The sequence below is a fragment of the Sus scrofa genome, chromosome 13, assembly GCF_054392235.1.
Source record: "Sus scrofa isolate SSC_HxYL_T2T_F1_AM1 chromosome 13, Sscrofa_HxYL_maternal_Yorkshire_Landrace_v2.0, whole genome shotgun sequence".
NCBI lineage: Eukaryota > Metazoa > Chordata > Mammalia > Artiodactyla > Suidae > Sus > Sus scrofa.
This window is the reverse complement of record NC_139395.1, coordinates 101443775-101467403: the sequence shown is the minus strand read 5'-3', so window position 1 is coordinate 101467403 and position 23629 is coordinate 101443775. Positions and strand designations below refer to the sequence as shown.

Genomic DNA, 23629 nt, shown 5'->3' with positions numbered 1-23629 from the left:
AAAATACTAACCATAAGTAAGAAAATAAAGCCAGGTTAACACCAGAAGAAAAAAAAGACTTTAGGGCAAAAAGCACTACTAGGAACAGAGAGAGGGTAACTACATAATGCTAAAAGTTCTATTCAAAAAGAGATACAATAATTCTAGGTTTGTGTGAACCTAATATAAACCTTAAAATATAGAGAAAAATGTAGGTTAGTGATAAACTTATCATCATGGTGGGAAATTTACTCACACTTTTCAATTTTTACTTGAATAGGAGACAGAATGTGAGTAAAGTTACTTAAATTTGAGCATTAACAAGCTTGATTTAATTGATGCATGCAGAACTTTGTCTCAAGCAAGCAGATAACATACATTATTTTCAACGAACATTTCTTACACAAATTTTTCTCATAGTGGCCCAAGAAGCAATACTCAACAAATTTCAGAGAACTGGTATAACTGGGACCTTCCTGTCTAAATTAGAAGTTGATAACAATACATATTTTAAAATATTTTGGACACATGGACACATTTAAATGTCAGTGATTAAAAAGTAAATCATAATAAATTTTTAAAACACATTAAATAGAATGACAATATATTACATGTTAAAACTTTTGGAATGCAAATAAAAATGTTAAGGAGAAATGTAGAGCATAAACACTTATTGAAAAAAAGGAAAAAGTAAAAAATTAATAAACTAGTATCTATCTCTAAAAAGTTAATAAAAGAATAGAACAAACCCTAAGGAAGCACAAGGGAAGAAATACTGAATTACTGACCAAAGACAAATGTTTAGCATCCAAACCTGGTCTCTAGATGGATAAGAACTTTCAAAGCAAGTAAGTCACCAAGTAACAGACTACTAAATTAAAATGTATTAAACTTCTGTACCTCAAAACAAATTGTATTATTAAAGCAAACAATAAAGTAAAAATATATGCTTCAAAAGCAAACAATAAAGTAAAATATATGCTTCAAATATGACCAAGAAATAATATACTTACATTAAAAATTTCACTTACTGATAAAAAAATTCTAAATGGAAATGGACAAAGAATATGAAAAGGTAATTTACACAACTATTAGAGAATACAAATAACCAGTGACCATATGAAAATATATTCAAAAACATGAAGAAAAAAAAACAATGAAATACACCTTTTCATTTTTTTCCTAATGATGAACTCTGAATCCTGATGAAGGTTTAAGGAATCAGATATTTATGAGCTATAGATACAACTTTGGGGGAACAAACTAAAAATATCCATGAATAATTTTAATGATGACAATTTTCATATGCATTAGTTTCTTCCCAAAAATTAAGAGACGTAAACAAATAATTACATGTACTCTAGCAAATAGCAATGTATACTCCATGTTGCAAACTTCACTCAAATCAATTTTTAAAAACAACCCACAATTTACGGAATGAGATTTATTAAGCACATTATGATCTACTAAAATAGAATGTTAAATACTCAGGATAAAAACTCAATAAATGAACTTTAATAGCATGAATACCTAGGATGCATTATGCAGTGAAAAAAAAGCAGGATATAAGCATATTATAATACTAATTGTGTATTTGGAAGGAATTTTTACCAAAATAGTAATGGTAGATCTTGGGAAGATTGATATTATAAATTTTCCCCTGTTCTATTTCTATATTTTTCTACATTGAGTATATATGAATGAAAAAATATTTTAAAAAATAAATTGGAATTAGCTGCTGTTCTCTAATGGAAACCAATTTATATGACATTAAAATTTATTATTTGCTATATTTATGAGTAGTCAATCATTCTTTTTTTATGGTATGACTTTTACTTTTATTTTTATATAATGGTTTTTATTTTTTTCCATTATAGCTGGTTTACAGTGTTCTGTCAATTTTCTACTATACAGCATGGTGACCCACTTACACATGCATGTATACATTCTTTTTTCTTCCATTATCATGCTCCACCATAAGTGAGTAGACATAGTTCTAAGCGCTACACAGCAGGATCTCATCGCTAATCCATTCCAAAGGCAATAGTCCGCATCTATTAACCCCAAGCTCCCAATCCATCCCACTCCCTCCCCCTCCCTATTGGCAACCACAAGTCTATTCTCCAAGTCCATGATTTCCTTTTCTGTGGAAAGGTTCATTTGTGCCATATATTAGATTCCAGATATAAGCAATATCATATGGTATTTGTCTTTCTCTTTCTGACTTACTTCACTCAGTATGAGAGTCCCTAGTTCCATCCATGTTGCTGCAAATGGAATTATTTTGCTCAACATCACTGATTATTAGAGAAATGCAAATCAAAACAATCACAAGATTCCACTTCACACCAGTCAGAATGGCCATCATTAATAAGTCCACAAATAACAAATGCTGGAGGGGGTGTGGAGAAAAGGGAACCCTCCTGCACTGTTGGTGGGAATGTAAGCTGGTACAACCACTATGGAGAACAGTATGGACGTACCTTAGAAAACTATACACAGAACTACCATAGGACCCAGCAATCCCACTCTTGGGCATATATGCAGAAAAAACATTCCTTTAAAAAGACACATGCACCCACATGTTCACTGAAGCACTATTCACAATAGCCAAGACATGGAAACAACTCAAATGTCCATCGACAGATGATTGGATTAGGAAGATGTGGTACATATACACAATGGACTACTACTCAGCCATAAAAAAGAACAAAATAATGGCATTTGCAAACAATCATTCTTAAGCCCTTAGAAGTTGGTTCCTCATAAGTCTGATACTCAAAATTCTACATTAATGTTTTATAATCATATTATAACATAGGATCCAATATGCACTTTCAGGTCTAAGGTCTGCACCTGTTTCTACTATTAAACCAGCTTAATTACATTTATTTTTCATTTTCATCCTAGGACTACATGTATTTTAAACTCTGGTCATGAGATGTCAGCCTGAAATATCATGCCAGAGATTACTGGCATTAAGTTTTGCCAGCCCTCAGCAAAATTAAACAACTTTCACTTAAAATATCTAAATAAAATTCTGTTTCATTAAAATTATTTGTATAATTTTTTTCTGCATAATAAACCACACAAAAATTTAGGAACTTAAAAATGATCATTGAAAGCAAAAAAAAAAAAAAACATATGGAATCTAATCACACTAAAGTTTTTGCATAGCAAAAGAAACCATCGACTAAATGATAAGACAGCTCACAGAATGGAAGAAAATATTTGCAAATGATGAGAGCAGCAAGGGCATAATTTCTAAAATATAAAAACAATTCATACAACTCAATAACAAAAAAACAAGCCAATCAAAAAATGGGCAGAAGACTAAAACAAACATTTCTCCAAAGAAGACATACAAATGGCCAATATGCATATTAAAAGATGCTCAACATCACTAATTTTTAGAGAAATTCAAGCAAAACTACAATGAAGTATCACCTCATACTGGTCAGAACAATCACATTAAAGTCTACAAATGAAAAAGGCTAGAGAGGGTGTGTAGAAAAGAAAATCCTCTTACATTGTTGGTGGGAAGGTAAATTGGTACAACCACTATGGAAAACAGTATGGAGGTTCCTCAAAAACTGAAAAATAGAACTATCATATGATCCAGCAGTCCCATTCCAGGGCATCTGTCTAGAGAAACCTATAATTCGAAAAGATACAGGTACCCCTATGTTCACTGCAGCACTATTCACAATAGTTGAGACAGGGAAGGAATCTAAATGTCCATCAAAAGATGAATGGATAGGGAGTTCCCATTGTGGCTCAGTGGGTTACAAACCTAACTAATATCTGTGAGGATGCAGGTTCCAACTCTGGCCTCACTCAGTGGGTTAAGGATCTGGTATTGCTGTGGGCTGTAGTGTAGGTCACAGACATGGCTTGGATCTGGTGTTCTGGTGTTGTCGTGGCTGTGGTGTAGGCTGGCAGCTGCAGCTCTGATTCCATATGCTGCAGGTGCAGCTCTTAAAAAAAAAAGAATGGATAAAGAAGATGAGGTATGTATATGATGGTATACTATTCAGCCATGAAACAGACTGAAATAATGCCATTTGCAGCAACATGGGTGGACCAAAAGATTATCATACTAAGTGAAGTCAGACAGAGAAAAACAATACCATATGATGTCATTTATATGTGGAACCTAAAATATGATACAAAACAAAAACAGATAAGTATATTTTGAAAACAAACTTATGGTTACCAAAGGGTAAATGTTAGAGAGAAGGATAAATTAGGAGTATGGGGTTAGGAAATGCTAACTATTATATATAAAATAAATACACAACAAGGTCCAACTGTACATCACAGGGGACTATATTCAATAGCCTGTAATAAACCATAATGGAAAAGAATACGTATGTATATATTATATAACTGAATAATTTGGTGTACATCAGAAACAAAGACAACATTGTAAATCGACTATACTTAAATTTTTAAAAATGATTATTGTATTCACCTCAGGATTCTGCTGCATAGTTCTCCTGGTCAAGACCTGGCTCACTCATGCATGTGCAGTCAGTTAACAGATTGTCTGGGGACTGTCTCATCCCAGATGGCTTCACGCGCAGGTCTGGCTGTTGTCTGAGGCAATAGGGGCAACAGGCCACATAGCTTTCAGCATCTAGAAGACTAGCCAAAGCTTTTACTCATGATGACTATATTAGAAAAGCAGCAAGAAAACAAGCTCAGATTTTCATGTTCATTTCAAGCATGTTTCTATTGTATCTACTTATATCCTATTGACCAATGCAAGTCAAACAACCAAGTCCAGATTCAAGGAGTGGAAAAATAGACTCAATTTCTTTATGGGAATTGCTGTAAAATGTCATGTTTTTTTTTTAATCCCTACCTCTGTTCTACAATTGCCCACCCTCTGGTTACAATTATTTCATTTTCCCCACATGCAAATTATCTTCAGTCCTCTCAGAACTTCCAAAACTCTCTTTCAATTATGGCATCAGGTTCCAGTCCAGAATAGCATGATCTGCATATTTTGTGAATATAACTGAGGGTACTTGGATGCAGCTCTTCTTGATTTTGAGACTTCAAAACTAAAAAGACAAGCCCAACAGCAGTGAGCCAAGGTCAAAATAATCACAATAAACAAGTGGAATCCCCATAACAGTGACTGATCAGTAGAATTTTAGAATTGAGATGGGCACACATTGCCAGCTCTCCTTACTCTGGGAACAGAGAATATTCTGCCTTCTGTCAGTGGCTCTATAGTCCATAGTTCTCTGTGGCTGTGCCCTCTGGGATTTTGGCTTTGTCTCTGAGATATTTTTCCTTTTCTAAGTGAAATGGCCATGTTTTTAACTGAATAGCTTTTGCAGCCTCCTTTCTACCCACAGAAGTTGAAGACTGAAGTCTCTTCATTTTAAACTGTCTCACTCTCTTTTAGTCTATGCTAGCATAACTCTCTTAAAAAACATGTGGCATTCTCTATGTCCATGAGTCTATTTCTATTCCATAGATAGGTTCATTTGGGCCATATTTTAGATTTAACATATAAATGATATCATGTGGTATTTGTCTTTCTCTGACTTACTTCAATCAGTATGAGAATCTCTAGTTCCATTAATGTTGCTGCAAGTGGCATTTTTTCTTTTTTATGGCTGAGTAGTATTATTCCATTGTGTATATATATATCACATCTTAATCCATTCATCTGTTGATGGACATTTAGGTTTTTTCCATGTATTGGTTATTGTGAATGGTGCTGCAATGAACATAGGGATGTATGTATTTTATTGAATGAAAGTTTTGTCCAGATATATACCCAGGAATGAATTGTCAGATCATATGGCAGTTCTATATTTAGTTTTCTGAGGAATCTCCATACTGTTTCCATAGTAGTTGTACCAACTTACATTCCCATTAACAGTGTAAGACAGTTCCCTTTTCTCCAGCATTTGTTTTCTGTAAACTTATTAATAACAGCCATTTGGACCTGTGTGAGGTCGTACCTCATTGTAGTTTTGATTTGCATTTCTCTAATTATTAATGATGAGCTTTTTTTCCTATGCCTGTTGGCCATCGGTAAATCTTATTTTGCAGGTACACAGAGAACAAACTTGTGGTTGCCACAAAAGAGGGGGAGGGAGTAGGACAGATGGGGAGTTTGGGGTTAGTAGATGCAAACTATTACATTTGGAATGGATAAGCAACGAGGTCCTCTGTATAGCACAGGGAACCATATCCAATCACTTGTGATAGAACATGATAGAAGATAATACGAGAAAAAGAATGTACCTATATGTACAATTGGGTCACTGCTGTACAGCAGAAATTGACAGAACATTGTAAATCAACTATAATAAAAATTTTAAAAGAAAAAAAGATAACAATTGTGGTAAATAGCTTTGCAGACAAGCAAAACATATGCTGAACTTAAACTTTTCTATTCCAATGGTAAATTTCAAAGTTATCTATTATGGTAATAAGGTGATATTTGGAACAAACAGTTATGGAGTGTCTGTTCACTGACCAGTTGCCCTACATACTTGATCTCATAGCATCATGTTCCTAGACCTGGCTGATGGCCCGAATTATCACTTTAGCGCCTTGTTAAAGATTCCTGGAAGCATGCCCCCAGATCTTTTAAATCATAATCTCAAGGAGTGACCCTCCTCAGGTGGCCAGTACATTTCTAAGCAAACCTTAAAACCCATTAATCATAATAAAACAGATTGATACATTTTACTACATATTAATTAAATAGTTCTGCAAAGAAATAAACACCATAAGCAAAGTCAAAACCATAAAGTGAGAGAAAAATTGTAACAATTCAAAGGGATAATTTTATTAATATGTAAAGGGCTCTTACAAATCAACCATTCTAACAGAAAAAAACAGGCAAAGGACATAAAAGACACACACACAAAAAAGTGACTTCCCATGTATCGGATTTAGCCCACTCTATTAGAAAAGCCACATTATGTCTTCCTTTCAGGACAGTCTTCTATCCATGAACTTACTCATAGCTAGTCTAGCTTCTTTATATGATAGCAGGGTTCTATAAGCAACAAGAGAACACATCCTTATCCACAAGCACTTCTTAACTTCCACTTAAATCAAGTTCACATTCAAGGGATATTTAAGGAGATACTACTTCTTGATGGACGGCACTTTAAAATACAGAGGAGATTTTTTTCACAATCCACCACGTTATTTTAACAGGTGATTTGTATTGATTTGGGTTTGCTATAAATTGAGTATTTGTCCTCCCAATTTGATATTTTGAAACCTACTCTCCAAGGTGATAGTAAGTGGAGGGAGTGCATTTAAGAGGTGATTGGCTCATGAGAGTAGAGCCTGCATGAATGGGATTCATGCCCTTATTAAAGAGGCCCCAGAGAGGTCTCTTGCCCTTTCACCATGTGAAATTATACTAAGAAGACAGTTGACTCTGAACCAGGAAGGGAGCCCTCATCAGACACTTAATCTGCCAGAATCTTTATCTTAGACTTTTCAGACTTCAGAACTGTTAAGAATAAATTTCTGTTGTTTGTAAGCCACTCAGTCTATGGTATTCTGTTATGGCAGCCCAAAATAAGACACCATTACCTATGAAATAATTAGTAATATATGATGTTATTTTTCAATTCTATCTTATTGTGCAACTGACTGATATTTATGATGATTCTTAGATACAGCTGGTTTCAATGAAAGATAAGGTCCAAATGAAAGGTCATTCTACATCAGAACTATGCCAACATTGTCTTAAGGGGAACAAAAGAGACAAAAGACTCAGTGAAATATAATAAAATGAGCCCTATTTCCACACAAAGAATACTCTTCCTTCTTACCAAAGTGTCTGGATAGAGTAACCCTTGTCATACAAAGATTGCCATTTCATGTCCTGGATAAATTCTGTCCTATGGTAGGGATTTCTGCCTGCAGAAGAACATAGCAGGTTTTTGTCTGCGAAAGCTCACACTTAGATGAGTATAACTTGGATCATTCAAGAAAGATGGAAAAAAATTGAATGAGTGAGAAAATGGCTCATCTAAAGAGAGAAAGGTAGACTAAGGCAGCTATTGCCGGGAGGTTCGGATCGGGGCCTACTTCCTTTTAGTGATCCAGAGGTAAATGGACCTATATGTATGACTAATGATGTTCATTGGGTGTTTGGCCTGGGAGATTCATATAAAGAACCCCATGGAACCCCATACTTTTACCTAGTCAGAAGGGAGTAGGGGCTTCTGCCTTCCAGAGAACTACAAGGTACTGCTTTATGAACTTCCCCCTGATGTTCTGTGCTTTATAGCATTCCTTAGCAGTCTTTTATGACATTTTAGTTAGAAGACAACAGACACAGGCTCTCAAAAAAGACATAAGGAGTTCCTGTCATGGCTCAATGGTTAACGAATCTGACTAGGAACCACGAGGTTGCAGGTTTGACCCCTGGTCTTGCTCAGTGGGTTAAGGATCCGGTGTTGCCGTGAGCTGTGGTGTAGGTCACAGATGCAGTTCAGATCCTGCATTGTTGCAGCTCTGGCATAGGCCAGTGGCTACAGCTCTGATTGGACCCCTAGCCTGGGAACCTCCACATGCCATGGGTATGGCCCTAGAAAAGACAAAAAAGACAAAAAAAAAAACAAAAAGACATAAGACTGAATCTCTATCGCACTGATGAGAAGAGACTTGGAACCAAATTAATTTAAAAAAGAAAATAACATAATTTTTCTGCTCCAAAGTTTTATGAAGCAATTTAATTTTCAAATTATCTGTCTCATTCACAGTTTCTACTATGAAATTTATCTGCCTACAACTCCTGTAAGGCATCCACCTTACTCTCTCTATCCAGGTCTGACTGATCAGGGTTTGGCACCACTGGGGCAAGTCACTCAGTCCGTTTAAACTTTGTCTACCGAACTGAGGGGGTTCTGTTATTGTCCTCTTAAAGCATTGTTTGGAGTATAAAAGTGGATCATTTTTAGCACACTGTCTTGTACACACTGAATGATTAGTGTACATTAGTGTTATTACAGCCATATTTAATTGAATATTGACAGTTCAGATATTCACTCACCCACAATGGAATATTAGTATATGAAGAAAGTTGGACCTTACACGGATACTGGTATCTTGTTTGCTTGCCTTGATTCATATAGATATGAACATTTTTTAGAGGAAAAAGTTTTGTTTAAAGTTGTTAACAGGATGTTAAAATTGAATATTTTCTGCTTTTATTTGGTCAGACTTCCAAAGGCTAAGCTCAGTGCTCACAATCCAGAAGAAAGTTCTAAACTATTTATATAGGATACATTGGAAAAAAGAAACATGTCTCCAGCTCACAACTTACCAAAGACATTTCATGAATAACACAATTATGAAAGGAAGAGGAAGACGAAGTGTGAGCTATATGTCTCTTTCCAGACTCATCCTTTGTGATTTGGGCATTGGGGGTCAGAAGGTGGTAAAACTGATCAAGAAGAAACCATGTAGGCATTTTGACACAGGTGAAATTGTTTCAGGGATAAAGTAGAGCCCTACCTTTATGGATTACTTGAGGCTCTTCTAGCACCCTAAGCTCTGGAATCTTTGACAGCACCTATAGCCAGTGTCTGTGGTATGAACAGTGACCTTTCCAAAACAGGTCACAGAACAGGTGAGGTTTCTTTAGATGGCATTTGAGATGGATAAACGGGAGTAAGAACCCAAGAAACAGGGAGCAGCAGGCAGTGGAAAACTAACAAGAATAGACTGATTTCTAAAAATACATGAAGTACTTCTAGGGTAGCCTCTCTGGTATGACATGGTGATGTTATGAGGAATAGGTAGGAGAGTATTGAGGTCCTGTAAATACACTGAAGGGAACTACTGAGCCAAAGAGTACTTGGGTTAAATTGTTATTAATAGTCAAGAGTATTTGATTTCAATCAGTTATTGAAGATAATTTAGCTACATGAACTGAGGGGGTTATTGTTGTTGTTTTATTTTCTGAATGTGTAACTTTCAAGAAGTAGCATTGACCTTGGGTGCCTCATTTTTTTGTTACTGAGTATGTGAATATGTGGGATTCATGCATGCTCCCCAAGTTAACGCCAGTGAATACTTTGATAGGGTGCAAATGAGATTCCCAATTACCTTACACAGAACCAATCCAATAGAATTTTAGAGCAAGCTATAGGGGTGTGGAAAAGGGAACAGGGAGCTTGGCAAGCGTGAAGCCATCTTGCTGTCATCATCCACCTTGGTGAACTTGAGGTGACTCATGTGAGGGCTCTGAGAAAAACAAAGTCATTAGGACTTGGAAAACTCCGAGCCCTGACTGTTCTAAAGAAATTCAATAATAGCTAAATTGTGCTTGAGGTTAATCAACTAAGTAACAATATAAGGCATTCTGTATAGCTGTACACCTTTCTGTACCCTGCATGTAACTAAAGATTAATGTAGCATGTTAGACACGTAAGCAAGCACATAAATGTATCCTTCTGTTGGGAAGCGATTCCCCATGGACCCACTGGCGTAATAAAGCTGTTCTCCATCTTCCTCGAGTATCCTCTGAGGTGATTTATGGGAATTCTATAACAAGCTAACTGTAATGTTTAAATGTACTTCAAAATAAGATGTTATTATGCACGGAAATAGTCTGTTCGTCTCATCAGTTATGTGTGTGAATATGATACTCTATCACTCTCTGAGAAAAGTATATTATGCTAGAAAATATTTTCCAAGTCATTCACCAAAATAATTCACTAAACAGATGGACTGCTGGCATTTGGTGGAAACTCCAGTGCTCCTGGTTATTAATTTCTGATCATCCATTGAGACAATGATCCTCAAACTCTACCATTTATCAAAATCATCTGGAGAGATTATTAAAACACAGATTGTTGCACCCCATCTCCAGTGTATCTAAATCAGCAGGTCTCAGGAGGGTCCTGATAATTTTTATTTCTAGCAAGTTCCCAAGTGAAGCTACTTACTGCTCCTGCTTGATGGGTACCACAGTATAAGAACCTTGGCAGTTGACTAAATTATCAGACTTTAGCCAGAATTTCATGAGCTGCAGAAAGGACCAAGTTGAAAAAATCATGAAGGCTTATTAAACATTTTAGAGGACCACTAGCATTATCCAAATGATCCCATCTTCAAATATCATGGTTGGAGATCTTCAGGAATCTACTACAGAATATACCATACCATTAATTTAAAGAATTATGCAAGCTCACAGGAATTGCTACCAGGAACTTCCCCATCTCCTCCAAGAACTTTGGTACTTATTGCCTTTGAATTTGCATGTTGGAAGACAGCTTTGCTGGCTCTTTCTGCCCTTGGAGCTCTGTGTTCTTAGAACTATATACCAAAGCATCTTACAGGAATCATCATTCCCAGTACAATTAGCAATGGAGTTGGGCCAACTACCATCTGTTCCACATGGAAAATCTACAGAAAATTCAAACAACTTTGGACAATTCTCAGTATTCAAACTACTGGATGCCTAGAGAAGGTTTTGGTTTAGTTTGGATTCCGTAAGTTTATAAGCCAAATGTCTATTGAATGACTTTTCAAGGTAATTCCTACTTCTAAGCAAAAGAATCACCTTTGCTATTGTGAAATATTAGGAATACTGGTAGTACAGCATTGGTTTGTTGGCTTTTATGTGAGAAACACACGCTAGAATCAATATGGTTACAACCGCACATACTTCTTGTGATGTAGATATGCCATGGATATACAGCTGTCTGGAATTTAATTTTGCCACCACAGGAGTAATTGTTGTTGATTATTTCTTCATGACTATGTATGTGTCAGACACATGTGACCATTCCACTCTACTAATACTATCTTAAAATGCTTTAGGTCATCAAAGCAGATCTTCCTCAACTTCCTGCCAATCTACCAACAAACATTTGAATTCACTGTCATACTTTCTTTCTTCTTCCTTGTCACAAAGGAAGAGACACCTGCCTTTCCTCCCACCAAATTGCCAACCAAACCACTGGTCTCTAGATGCTTTCATCCCCTCAAAGTACCCTGCCCAATCAATCAGCTCCTTTCTCTTTATCTTCAAACTCTCTACCTCGAGCAGAGTGTTACTTTTTGAGTTAGTAGTATTACCATAACCTTGGAGCTTTCTAAAAGGCAAATTCATGGGCTCCCCCACTAGACCTACCTAATCAGAAACTCTGGGGATAAGGCCAAGCAATCTGTGTTTTAACAAGCTCAAGGTAATTTTAATGGTCACTAAAGTGTGAGAAGTACTGGAATGATGGAGACTTAACTACTCATTGCAATCACCTAGGACTCTAAAACACTGTTGATGCTTCAGTCCTATTGCCAGAAATTAACTTCATTAATCTAAGGTACAGCCTGGAAACCAGACTTTAAAAATAGAATTCTTTTTAAAAAATGTTTTAATTTTTTCAATGTACAGTTGATTTACAATGTTGTGCCAATTTATGCTCTACAGCAAAATGACCCAGTCATACATATATCAACACATACACATATACATTCTTTCTCTCATACTATCTTCCATCACATTCTGTCTCAAGAGATTGGATATAGTTTCTTGAGCTATACTGTAGGACCTCGTTGCTTATCTATTCTAAATATAATGCTGTGCGTCTACTAACCCCAAACTCCCAGTCCATCCTATTCTCTTCCCTGACTCTCTTGGCAGCCACAAGTCTGTTCTCTATGTCCATGAGTCTGTTTCTGCTCTGTAGATAAAACTGTTCCAGATTTTAGATTCCACATATGTGTGATATCAAATGGTATTTACCTTTCTCTTTCTGACTTCACATAATATGAGAGTCTCTAGTTCCACCCATGTTGCTGCAAATGTCATTATTGTGTTCTTTTCATGGCTGAGTAGTATTCCATTGCATATATATACTACATCTTCTTAATCCATTCATCTGTCTATGGACATTTAGGTTGTTTAATAGAACAGCACAGAGGTTTCCCATATACCCTCTGCCTCCACATACATACAGGTCCTGTAATTTTTAAAAGCTCTCTGAAATTGACAGAACATTGTAAATCAAATGTAATAGAAAAAATAAAAATCTTAAAAAAAAAAAACTCTTCAGATGATCCTCATGTGTGGCCACACTTGGGAACCACTTCCAAGAATACTTTTCTCATTAGTATAGAAACATGCTCAGGATTCTATTATTTTTCCTCAATTTCCCTTAATCACAAAACTCCATCTACCTTTTAACATTTTTTTTTTCTTTTCAGGGCTGCATCTGTGGCATATGGAGGTTCCCAGGCTAGGGGTCAAATTGAAGCTGCAGCTGCCAGCCTATACCATAGCCACAGCAATGCCAGATCTGAGCTGCATCTGCAACCTACACTGCAACTTGCAGCAATGCCAAATCCTTAACCACTGAGCAAGGCCAGGGATTGAACCCACATCCCCATGGATACTGGTTGGGTTCTTAACCCACTGAGCCACGATGGGATATCCTCTTTTAACATTTTTATTATTGTTTTCTTTCATATATAAGCTTGAATTTTCTCTACTTTCTTTCTCCACTTCCTACTTTACTTCCCAGTTCACTGTGATTTCTCTTGTATTATCACCATTCTCTTATTTCACTAAGGGATTCTTTTCAACCTTATATAAACTGACTTCTCCAGTGCACTTAGATATTGTTGACAATTTCTTCTTGAACTTTTTTTTTTCACTGATGTCCAGACAACCCATTCTCTGGGACTGAGTCCCCACCTCTTCCCAGTCTCTATTAGATTTTCTCCAACATCCTTCCCTTCAATGTCAATGTTCCTCAAGTTTGTATCTCAAGCTGTCTTTTGAACTATTTAACTTAGCATGGAAGTTGTGGTTACATGGAGAATTTTTTAAATTAACTTTTACTTATTAATGAAGAGCATGTGTATAGTCTAAAATGCCAAACACTTCTAAAAGACTTAGAAGCTCTGGCTTTTCCACTCCACCCATTTTTCCACAAAAACAAACAAAAAACTTGTTGGGTTTTGGTTCAGAAATTTCATTGAGTTCATAGATCAATTTGTGAGAACTGACATTTTAACAATATTGAGACATCCACTCTGAGAATATGGTATATATCTCTATGTAGTTCTTTAATTTCTACCTTCTAAGTTTTATAGTTAGCAGAGTAGAAGTCTTAAACATTTTTCATGACCTTTTTTAAAAACTAGAAATTTGATGTTTTTATGCTGATGTATATGGCATCTTTTAAATTATATTTTCTAATTAGTATATGGAATTACAATTTATTTTGTGCATATTGATTTGTATACTATGACCTTGCTAAATTCACTTATCAGTTCTCATAGTTTCTTTGTAGAGTCTTTTAGAATTTTTGTGCACACAATTATCATTTGCAAATAAAAATAATTATATTTTACAGTTTCCATTCTTAATGGATTTTCTTTCTTTTTCTTGTTTTTTTTTTTTTTTGAACTTGACAGGACCTCCAGTATAATTATGAATAAAAATATTGGCAGTAGACATCTTTGTTTTGTTCCCAACTTTCTTTAAGGGGAAACCTTTTGCTATTTCACCCTTATAAGTTGTTAGCTCTAGGTTTTGAGTAGATACAATTAATCAGATTGAGGAAATTTAATTCTATTCCTAAACTGCTGAGGTCATTACCAACTTATGTTTAATTAAATAATATTTATGCATCTGGTGATTAGGTCACATGTTTTTTCTCTTTATTCTGATAAGTGAACTACACTGATTTTGAATTATTTAGCTAATCTTGGAATCCTAAAATATCAATCATATTTCCAGATAATATCAATCATTATCCACTTGGTCATAATGTTTTGTTTGTTTTTTGCTAGGGTGCATTAGTTGATAGTCTATTAAAGATATTTACATCTACATTCATGAGTGATTTTGGTCTGTGATTTTCCCCTCTCGTAATATTCTTGTTGAGTTAATGGAATCAGGGTTAATCTGATGCAGCACTATGCTGCTAAATGTTAAGTCATTGGCTCTCCATTGGGGAATAAAAGCCTTTGATTTATAGTGATTGATGCTTACCTTGGTCAACATATTCCCATCATATCTATTTCAATCATCAATGTGATGTCACTGAATACAGAGGTGGAAAGAGAGGCTCACGGCTGACTCTTGTGGGCCTGTGAAAGCTGCCTACAGCATACAACTATTATGACCTAAAAAAAAAAAAAAAAACTATTACGACCAAAAAAAAAAGCTTGGAATTTGTTGTATCATACTTTACACTCTGAAAGAATTGGTGTAATATTTGTATTTCATCTTCCTCTTTAAATTTTTGTGAGCACTTGAAGGATTTTAGTGAGGCTGAATATTGAGCTTATCATTCCTGAAACAGATAAACTTTTTTTTTTTCTTAATGCGAGACACTTCCTTCCTCTACAAAGAGCAAGACCTTAATTGCCCTGTGACTTTCTTTCCTTCTTTTTTTTTTTTTTAAGGGTCGTACCTGTAGCATATGGAGCTTCCCAGTCTAGGGGTCAAATTGGAGCTATAGCCACCAGCCTACACCATAGCCAAGCAATGCCAGGTTTGAGCTCCGTCTGTGACTTACACCACAGCTGACAACAATGCTGGATCCTTAACCCACTGAGCAAGGCCAGGAATTGAACCTGCATCCTTATGGATGCTAGTCAGATGTGTTTCTACTGAGCCATTACAGGAACTCCCTAAAAGGACAGTTTTCAAGAGAAGAAAAGTAAGTGAAGCAAAAAGAACCTTGGGATCCTGCTACCTGACAATTTAGTTGGCTAACTAATTAGCAGTTATTTTTGTCAAATGCTACTGGAGAAAGATTTATGCTAATAATGGTTCACTTTGTCTTATGCTAAGACATTGGTTTAATCAGTGGCTGTCCTTCTCATTAGCTCTAACATTAGCTAAATCACGTTGGGAAAATAAAACCCAAAGGCAGAAACTAATTGGAAACAGTGCTTTTAGGTAATGAACACTTACACGTCCATTTTTGGGACTCATTAAGTTTTAGTTTTGGGTAGTTTTTACATAATTCACATAAGAAATGCATAATAGTACTTGAGATATATAATTGTCAACATCTGAGAAAAGAGGAATTTGGCAATTTATTTCATCAAACATTCCATCAAAATTTTGACTAAAGTTTAGGGGTCTAAATATAAAAAGGTGAACAAAGCTGTATTCCACTACTTACAGAGACTAGTAGGGTACAAATACATTTAAACCAATATAACTCTACCAGGTGATAAGGGCAATTAAAGAGATTTATATAAATTACTATAGAAACAATGAGAGAATACATTTTCTTCTAGGTGGGATGCAAAGTCTATTGGTAATCTTACAGTCTCTCTCTTACTCTACTCTTCCTCTTGTCCTTCCCACTCCCATAGATTTAGTATTTTGAAGATAAATTTGAAAAAGTCTCAAAATATCCCTTTAGTAAATCAGAGGAAGTCACTTTTGTTCTAAGTCCTGTGGTTTGCTAAAAGATCTGCTCAACCCAAAGGAAGAGGAATTCACTCCCAAAAATATCACCATGGGTGGAGGGCCATTCAGCAAAAGTGAGCACATTTAGGGTTAATAAGTACTATTCTCATATTAAAGGGAAATCTGATATCTGAGATGTTAAGCAGTTTTACTAATGATGAAAAGAAATGAATCAATCACAAAACTATCCAGGAATCACCTTGCTCGTTAATTAGCTTTTGTCACATCTTTAAACATGAAGACTATTAAAAGAGCCTTTGAGATATTTTCGAAGAGCAGGACCAGCTGCATAACTTGCATAAAAATTCAATGCCAGTCATTCAAATACTAAAAAAGTTTCAAGATAGCAGTAACAGCACATTAAACTAAGCATGGGGCCTTGTATGACTGCATAGCTCCCAGGCCCATGAAGCCAGTCCCGACCAGAGAGCAGTGTCACTTTACAGACTGAAGCAAGCTAAATATTTTACATTTGCTCTACAATGGAAAGTCATAAACTTTGAAAGAAAATACAAGTCTGAATCCTACCTCCATCACATATTACCTATTGAATGTTGAACAAGTTATGAAATTTTCCATTTTCCTCACTTAAATGTGGCCATAAAGAATTAAAATTTCCATTGCAAATTCCAATAACATATATGAATACTCATGTGAATTTTCATCTGGTGAATTTACAATTATTAAAAATGTGCAAAGTAGGAGTTCCCCTTGTGGCTCAGTAGTTAGCAAACCCCACTAGCATCCATAAGGATGCAGGTTCAATCCCTGGCCTCGCTCAGTGGGTTAAGGATCCAGAGTTGCCATGAGCTATGGTGTAGGTTGCAGATGTGGCTCAGATCTTGTGTTGATGAGGCTCTGGCATAGACCAGTAGCCACAGCTCTGATTATACCCCCAGGCCTGGAAACCTCCATATGCCATGGGTGTGGCCCTAAAAAGACAAAAAGACCAAAAAAATTTTTCAAAGTAGTGGCTTTACAACATTACTGTTAGTCTTACAAACGTAATTATGCTAAATCGAAACAATCATTTAATTATTTGCTTAAAAAATTACCTTCTCCATTGATGAAATCCCCCATCTCAGTTTTGAGCTACCAATCACATAAATTCACCATAAAAATTATTTTAAGGTCTGCTTTTTAAATATTTAAATAAGCTATATATTTCACTTTTAGGACATAATATCATGTGCATTATATATTCTACATATTTTTTGATTCATTATATTGGGGTTTATTGGTTTGTACTTTCTTTTTAAAATTTTTATTAAAGTATAGTTGATTTATAATGCTTCTTTCAACTTCTGTCATACAGCAAGTTGACACAGTCACATATACATGTCCTTTTTTTTGTACTATCTCCCATCATGTTCCAACCCAAGAGATTGGACACAGTTCCCTCTACTGTAAAGTAGGACCCCACTACTTATCCATTCCAAATGTAACAGTTTACATCAACTAACCCAAAACTCCCCATCCATCCCACTCCCTCCCTCCTCCCCCTGGCAACTACAGATCTGCTCTCCATGGCCGTGATCTGTTTCTGTTTTGAAGAGAGGACCATTTGTGCCATATTTTAGATTCTACATATAAGTGATATCATATTGTATTTGTCTTTCTCTTTCTTACTTCACTTAGTTTGAGAATCTCTAATTCCATCCATGTTGCTGCAAATGGCATTATTTTTCTTTTTTATGGCTGAGTAGTATTCCATGGTGTATATATGTACCACATCCTCTAATCCATTCATCATTGATGGACATTTAGGTTGTTTCCATGTCTTAGCTATTATGAATAGTACTGTGATGAACACTGAGGTGAATGTATCTTTTGACTGAATATATTGTCCATATCTATGCCCAGGAATGGGAATGCTAGATCATATGGTAGTTCCATATTTAGCTTTCTGAGTTACCTCCATAATGTTTTCCATAGTGGTTATACCAATTTACATTCCCACCAACAGGGAATGAGAGTACCCTTTTCTACACACCCTCTCTAGCATTTGTTATTTGTAGTCTTCCTAGTGATAGACTTTCTGACTGGTATGAGGTGGTACCTCACTGTAATTTTGATTCACATTTCTCTAATGATTGGTGATGCTGAGCATTTTTTTGTGTGCCTACTGGCCATCCATATGTCTTCTTTGGAGAAATGTGCTTAGGTCTGCCCATTTTTTGATTGGGTTGTTTATTTGTTGTTGTTGTTGTTGAGTTGTATGAGTTATATATATATTTGTATTCTTCATTGTAATATTTCATCACTACTTTGAGGTACTCATAGATAAAGCTGTTTAATTTACACTGTGTTTAACAATTTGAAATTTTTTTTTACCAAAACAGTTAGCATATTAGCATAAAACAGACACATAGATCAACAGCACACAATAGGGAGCCCAAAAATAAACCCACGCATATATGACCAATAATTTACAAAGGAGACAAGACTATACAATGGAGAAAGAACAGTTTCTTCAACAAGTGCAACTGAGAAAACTGAGCAGCTACATGCAAAAGAACGAAACTAGACCACTATCTGGAACCACACACAAAAATTAACACAAGATGGACTAAAGACTTGAATGTAAGACCTGACACTGTAAAACTCCTTTAAAAAACATAGGTAAACCCTTTGTCACCAATCCTGGTGAGGATTTTTTGGATTTGACATCAAAAAGCAAGGGCAACAAAACCAAAAATCAACAAGTGGGACTATACCAAACTAAAAAGCTTCTGTACAGCAAAGAAAATCATCAACAAAATGAAAAAGTGACCTATTGAATGGGAGAAAATAATCACAAACCATACATCCAATACAGGGTTAATATCCAAAAAAAAAATATTTTTACTCAATAGTAAAAGTTAAAAAAATAAGCAATCCATTTTAAAAATTGTCAGAGGATCTGAATGGACATTTTTCCAAAGAAAACATACAGATGGCTAATAAGCAAATGAAAAAAAAATGCTCAACATCACTAATAATCATCAGGAAAATATGATCAAGATCACAATGAGATATCACCTAAAACCTGTTAGAATGGGTGTTATAAGAAATACAAGATATAGCAAGTGTTGTAAAGGATGTGGAAGAAGGGAACTCTTGTGCACTGTTGGTGGGAATGCAAATTGATGCAGCCACTATGGAAAACAGTATGGAGATTCTTCAAAAAAATTAAAAGTATAACTACCATATCATCCAGCAATTCCACTTCTGGGCATTTATCCAAAAAACAGGAAAACGCTAATTTAAAAAGATATAGGCACCTCTCTCTTCACTGCAACATTATTTACCATAGCCAAGATATGGAAACAACCTAAGCGTCCATCGATGGATGAATGGATAAAAAGATGTGGTATACGTAAGTAACAGACTACCACTCAGTCATTAAAAAGAATGAAATTTTGCAACTTGTGACAACATGGATGAACCCTGAGGTATTATGCTACATGAAATAAGTCAGACTGAGAAAGACAAATACCATATGATTTCATTTATATACGGAACCTAAAAGAAAAAAACTAAATAAACTAAACTTATAGATACAGAGAAGAGATCTGATGGTGGGAGAAATGGGTAAAGGGGGTCAAGAGGTATAAACTTTCAGTAATTAAATAAGTCCCAGGGATATAATTATAGCACAGTGACTATAGTAAATACTATATTGCATATTTAAAAATTGCTAAGAGAGTAGATCTTAAAAGCTCTCACCACAAGAAAAAAAAATTGTAACTATGTATAGTGAATTATGTTCACTAGACTTATTGTGGTGATAATTTTGCAGTATATACTAATATCAAAATGGTATTTGAAACTTACATAATATTATATGTCAACTATACATACCTCAGTTTTTAAAAAAAGCTAAAAAAACTTTAAAATGAATTATTTACTTATATTTTGTCATTCATTATTGTGTAGAGAACAGGACTGCTGGTTCTTAACTGTGGACCTCTCTCTCTCTTGGTGGCCAGGCAACTGTCTCTACTGTCTCTAGGTAGGTTTTAGAGAGCTGGCTTTTTTAGCACATCATTAAACTGGAACCTTCAATTTACCTTCAGGTTAGCTTCAATTACCTGACTTCTGAGTAAGATCACTGTAATGCTCTCTTCATTAAAAAGTGAAAGCAGAGAACGCCTCTACCACCACCCAGCCCCATTATCCAAGCACATCTTTCCAGGAAATTGTAAAAACAGGGACTTAAGTTGCTATTGACACTCCATCTGAGAATTTGCACCTACATTTTGTGATACTCGCTGCTGCGTGACCTGAGCCTTTGCAAGATAGCTCTTATTTAAGTCATTCTAAGACAACAAGGTCAGGGACTATTCATCTTACAGGTGAGAAATATGAAGTCAGAAGAATGAAGTGAAAATCTACTGATCAGAATCAATGTGGTATTTGACCTTCCTATTTCCAAGACAAAGCATCAGTGATGTAGGCTCCCAATTAAAACAATTATCATATTAGTCTATACCAAATCCTCTCACAAACACTTTACATTTACTGACATATTCAATCTTCTAACAAACCTTCAGGACAAGTACTACTATTACCTCTCTTTACAATGGAGGAAAATGAGCAAAAAAGAAATTTGGTGATTTCCTCAGTCATCTTACTACTAGTAAGTGGCAAAACTAGGGTTCAAATCCATGTGACCTGGGTCTAGGGTCCATGTTCTAACTTTCAAGCTATATTTGAAATGACAGGTTGGTTCAGGGACCCTTTCCCAGTGGTGGGAAAGCTGCACAACTGTGCTTGTCCCTGGGTCACACAACCAGTTCATCTTGAAGAAAGGGAACAGAAGCTCAGGTTGGTGTGCAGGCCAGCCAAAGATGCCTGTATCCCAGGGACTTTCTGTATTTCTGAGATTCTTTTTGGAATTAGCTGAGAGATACAGTAAGAAGACATAAAAAGGGCACATAGAACTGAATGGAGATGAAAATGCAATGTATCAAAATATGTGGGATGTGGCAAAAACAGGGCTGAGAGGAAATTCTATAGCATTAAATTTTTACATTACAAGAGAAGAAAGGTCTCAAGTCAACAAACTAAATTTCTACCTCAGGAAATTAGATAAAAAGAAGCAAGAGAGCCCAACGCAAGGAGAAGGAAAAAAGGGATAAAAAGAAAGCTACTGACAGGGAGAAAATATTCAAAACCCAGATAACCAACAAAGAACCACAGAATAGATAACAAATCCTCAAAACTTAACAGTAAAAAAATAAAAATACAATTAGAACATGGTAAAATACATGAACAGGTATTTCACTGAAGAAGATATGCAGACAGCAAATAAGCTTGTGAAAAGATGTTCAATGTAATTAGCCATTAGGGAAATATAAAGTGAAATCACCAAGAGATATCACTATCTGGCTAACAGATGGCTAAAATAACAATGATTATCACACAAAATGTGGGCAAGAATCCCGAGAAAACACATTACTCATACACTACTGGTGGAAATATAAAATGATATACTAGACACTTTGGAAATATTTGGCAGTTTCTTCTAAAACAAAACCTGCACCTATCATAGAACCCAGAAACTGCCAATTCGGCATTTATCTCCAAGAAACAGAAATATATCTTCACACAAAAGTCATAGCAGCTTATTCATTACAGCCCAAAACTGAAAACATCCTCAATATCCTTCAATTGATAAGTAGTTAAACTAAGTACGGTACATTCATAATATATAATACTACTCAGCAGTAAAAAGAACAAACCATTGATACATGCATCTTGTGTGGATCTCCAAACAATTATACTGAGTGAAAAAAGCCAGTCCCTGAAGGTCACATACTGTATGATTCTATTTATCCAACATTTTTCAAATGACAAAATTTTAGAAATGGAGGTTCTACTCCTGGTTTCCAGAGATGGCACAGGAGAAAAAGGCATGTGGAGCAACTGGAGAAAGGTGGGCATGGTTATCCAAGGGCAACTTAATGGGTCCTTGTAATATGGACTATTCAGTATCATGCTGTGGAGCTGGATACACAAACCTGCAATTGTGATAAAATTACACACAACTAAATCCTCCCATACACATAAGTATATACACACAGTGTAAATAAAGCTGGAGAGATCTAAATAAACCCAATCATATCAATGTCAATATCTTGAATGTGATACTCTACTAGTTTTACAAAATGTGACTAGCAGGGAGAACTAGGTAAAGTGTTTAAGGGATTTCTCTGTATTATATTTAAACAACTGTATGTGAATCCACAATTATCTCAATAAAATTCAATTAAAAATGATTCATGTAAATATTTTTTCCAGAGACTACTCCAAAATTATCTCAATAAAATTCAATTAAAATAATTCATGTAAATATTTCTTGCAGAGACTACTCTCAGTAGCTCTAAGATCAGATAAGGATTGCCTCCAGAGAAATTCTGTATAAAAAAACTCCTCAAGGCCAGTGCTGCCTCCTGATCATATTCAGTTAACTCAGCTTATATCATTTATAGATGTAAGAACTGAGATTCAGAAATGTTATGTAACTTTTCCATTGCTGCAGAGTGATGGAGCTGAAATCTGAACCCAGCACCATCTCACCATAACATACTAAGTATGTCGTACATCCTATGTAGTATGGTATCAACTACACGATACTGCACAGGCACAGCATTAACATCACTCTGAATTTCATAGGTTGGACACTGTTATTCTTGTGTCACTTTCTCAGTTAACAGAGGAAGACTGTGGGGGGTAAATGTATGCCTGATATTTTAAACAGAAATGCTTCAAATACAGTTAATCCTTCTTAAATAAGGAAATATGAATGTCAGTGGGGTGGTAGTGGTGGTGGTAATTCTCTCAGTTTAATAGTTGATCCCAATTATGATAATTAGACCTATAGATCGAAGTATGCCAGACTCCAAAAAGTTTTCCAAGCACTGAAATTGTCTTTAAAGGGCTTCAGTTTTTTTATCCAGCATGCATTGTTTATCACAGCAAAACCCAGTGGTTTTGAGAAGCTGGGACTTGGTAGAGAGTGCTAAACTTCTGTGACATCATGATTTCTATTATGAGCTGGCACAGACCAAATTGAGGTCAAAATGACCAGCTCTTTTCCAATGTTTTTGGAAGTGACACAAAAGCATCCTTTCCTTTGACAAAGCCCATTACCCAAGTGATAAATGAAGCGATACCAAGGACAAAGCACCCATGGTAGCAAAATATACAAATAAATAA

At 35.6% G+C, this 23629-nt stretch overlaps 1 protein-coding gene across 1 annotated transcript in view; it reads left to right on the top strand.

Moving 5' to 3' along the window:
- The window catches only part of LOC110256334 (uncharacterized), a 48552-nt gene that overhangs the window by 19264 nt on the left and 5659 nt on the right, over positions 1-23629 (top strand). Inside the window, 1 exon segment of the mRNA XM_084989964.1 lies at positions 22276-22346. Within this exon segment, the coding sequence (XP_084846090.1) occupies positions 22276-22346 (71 nt within the window).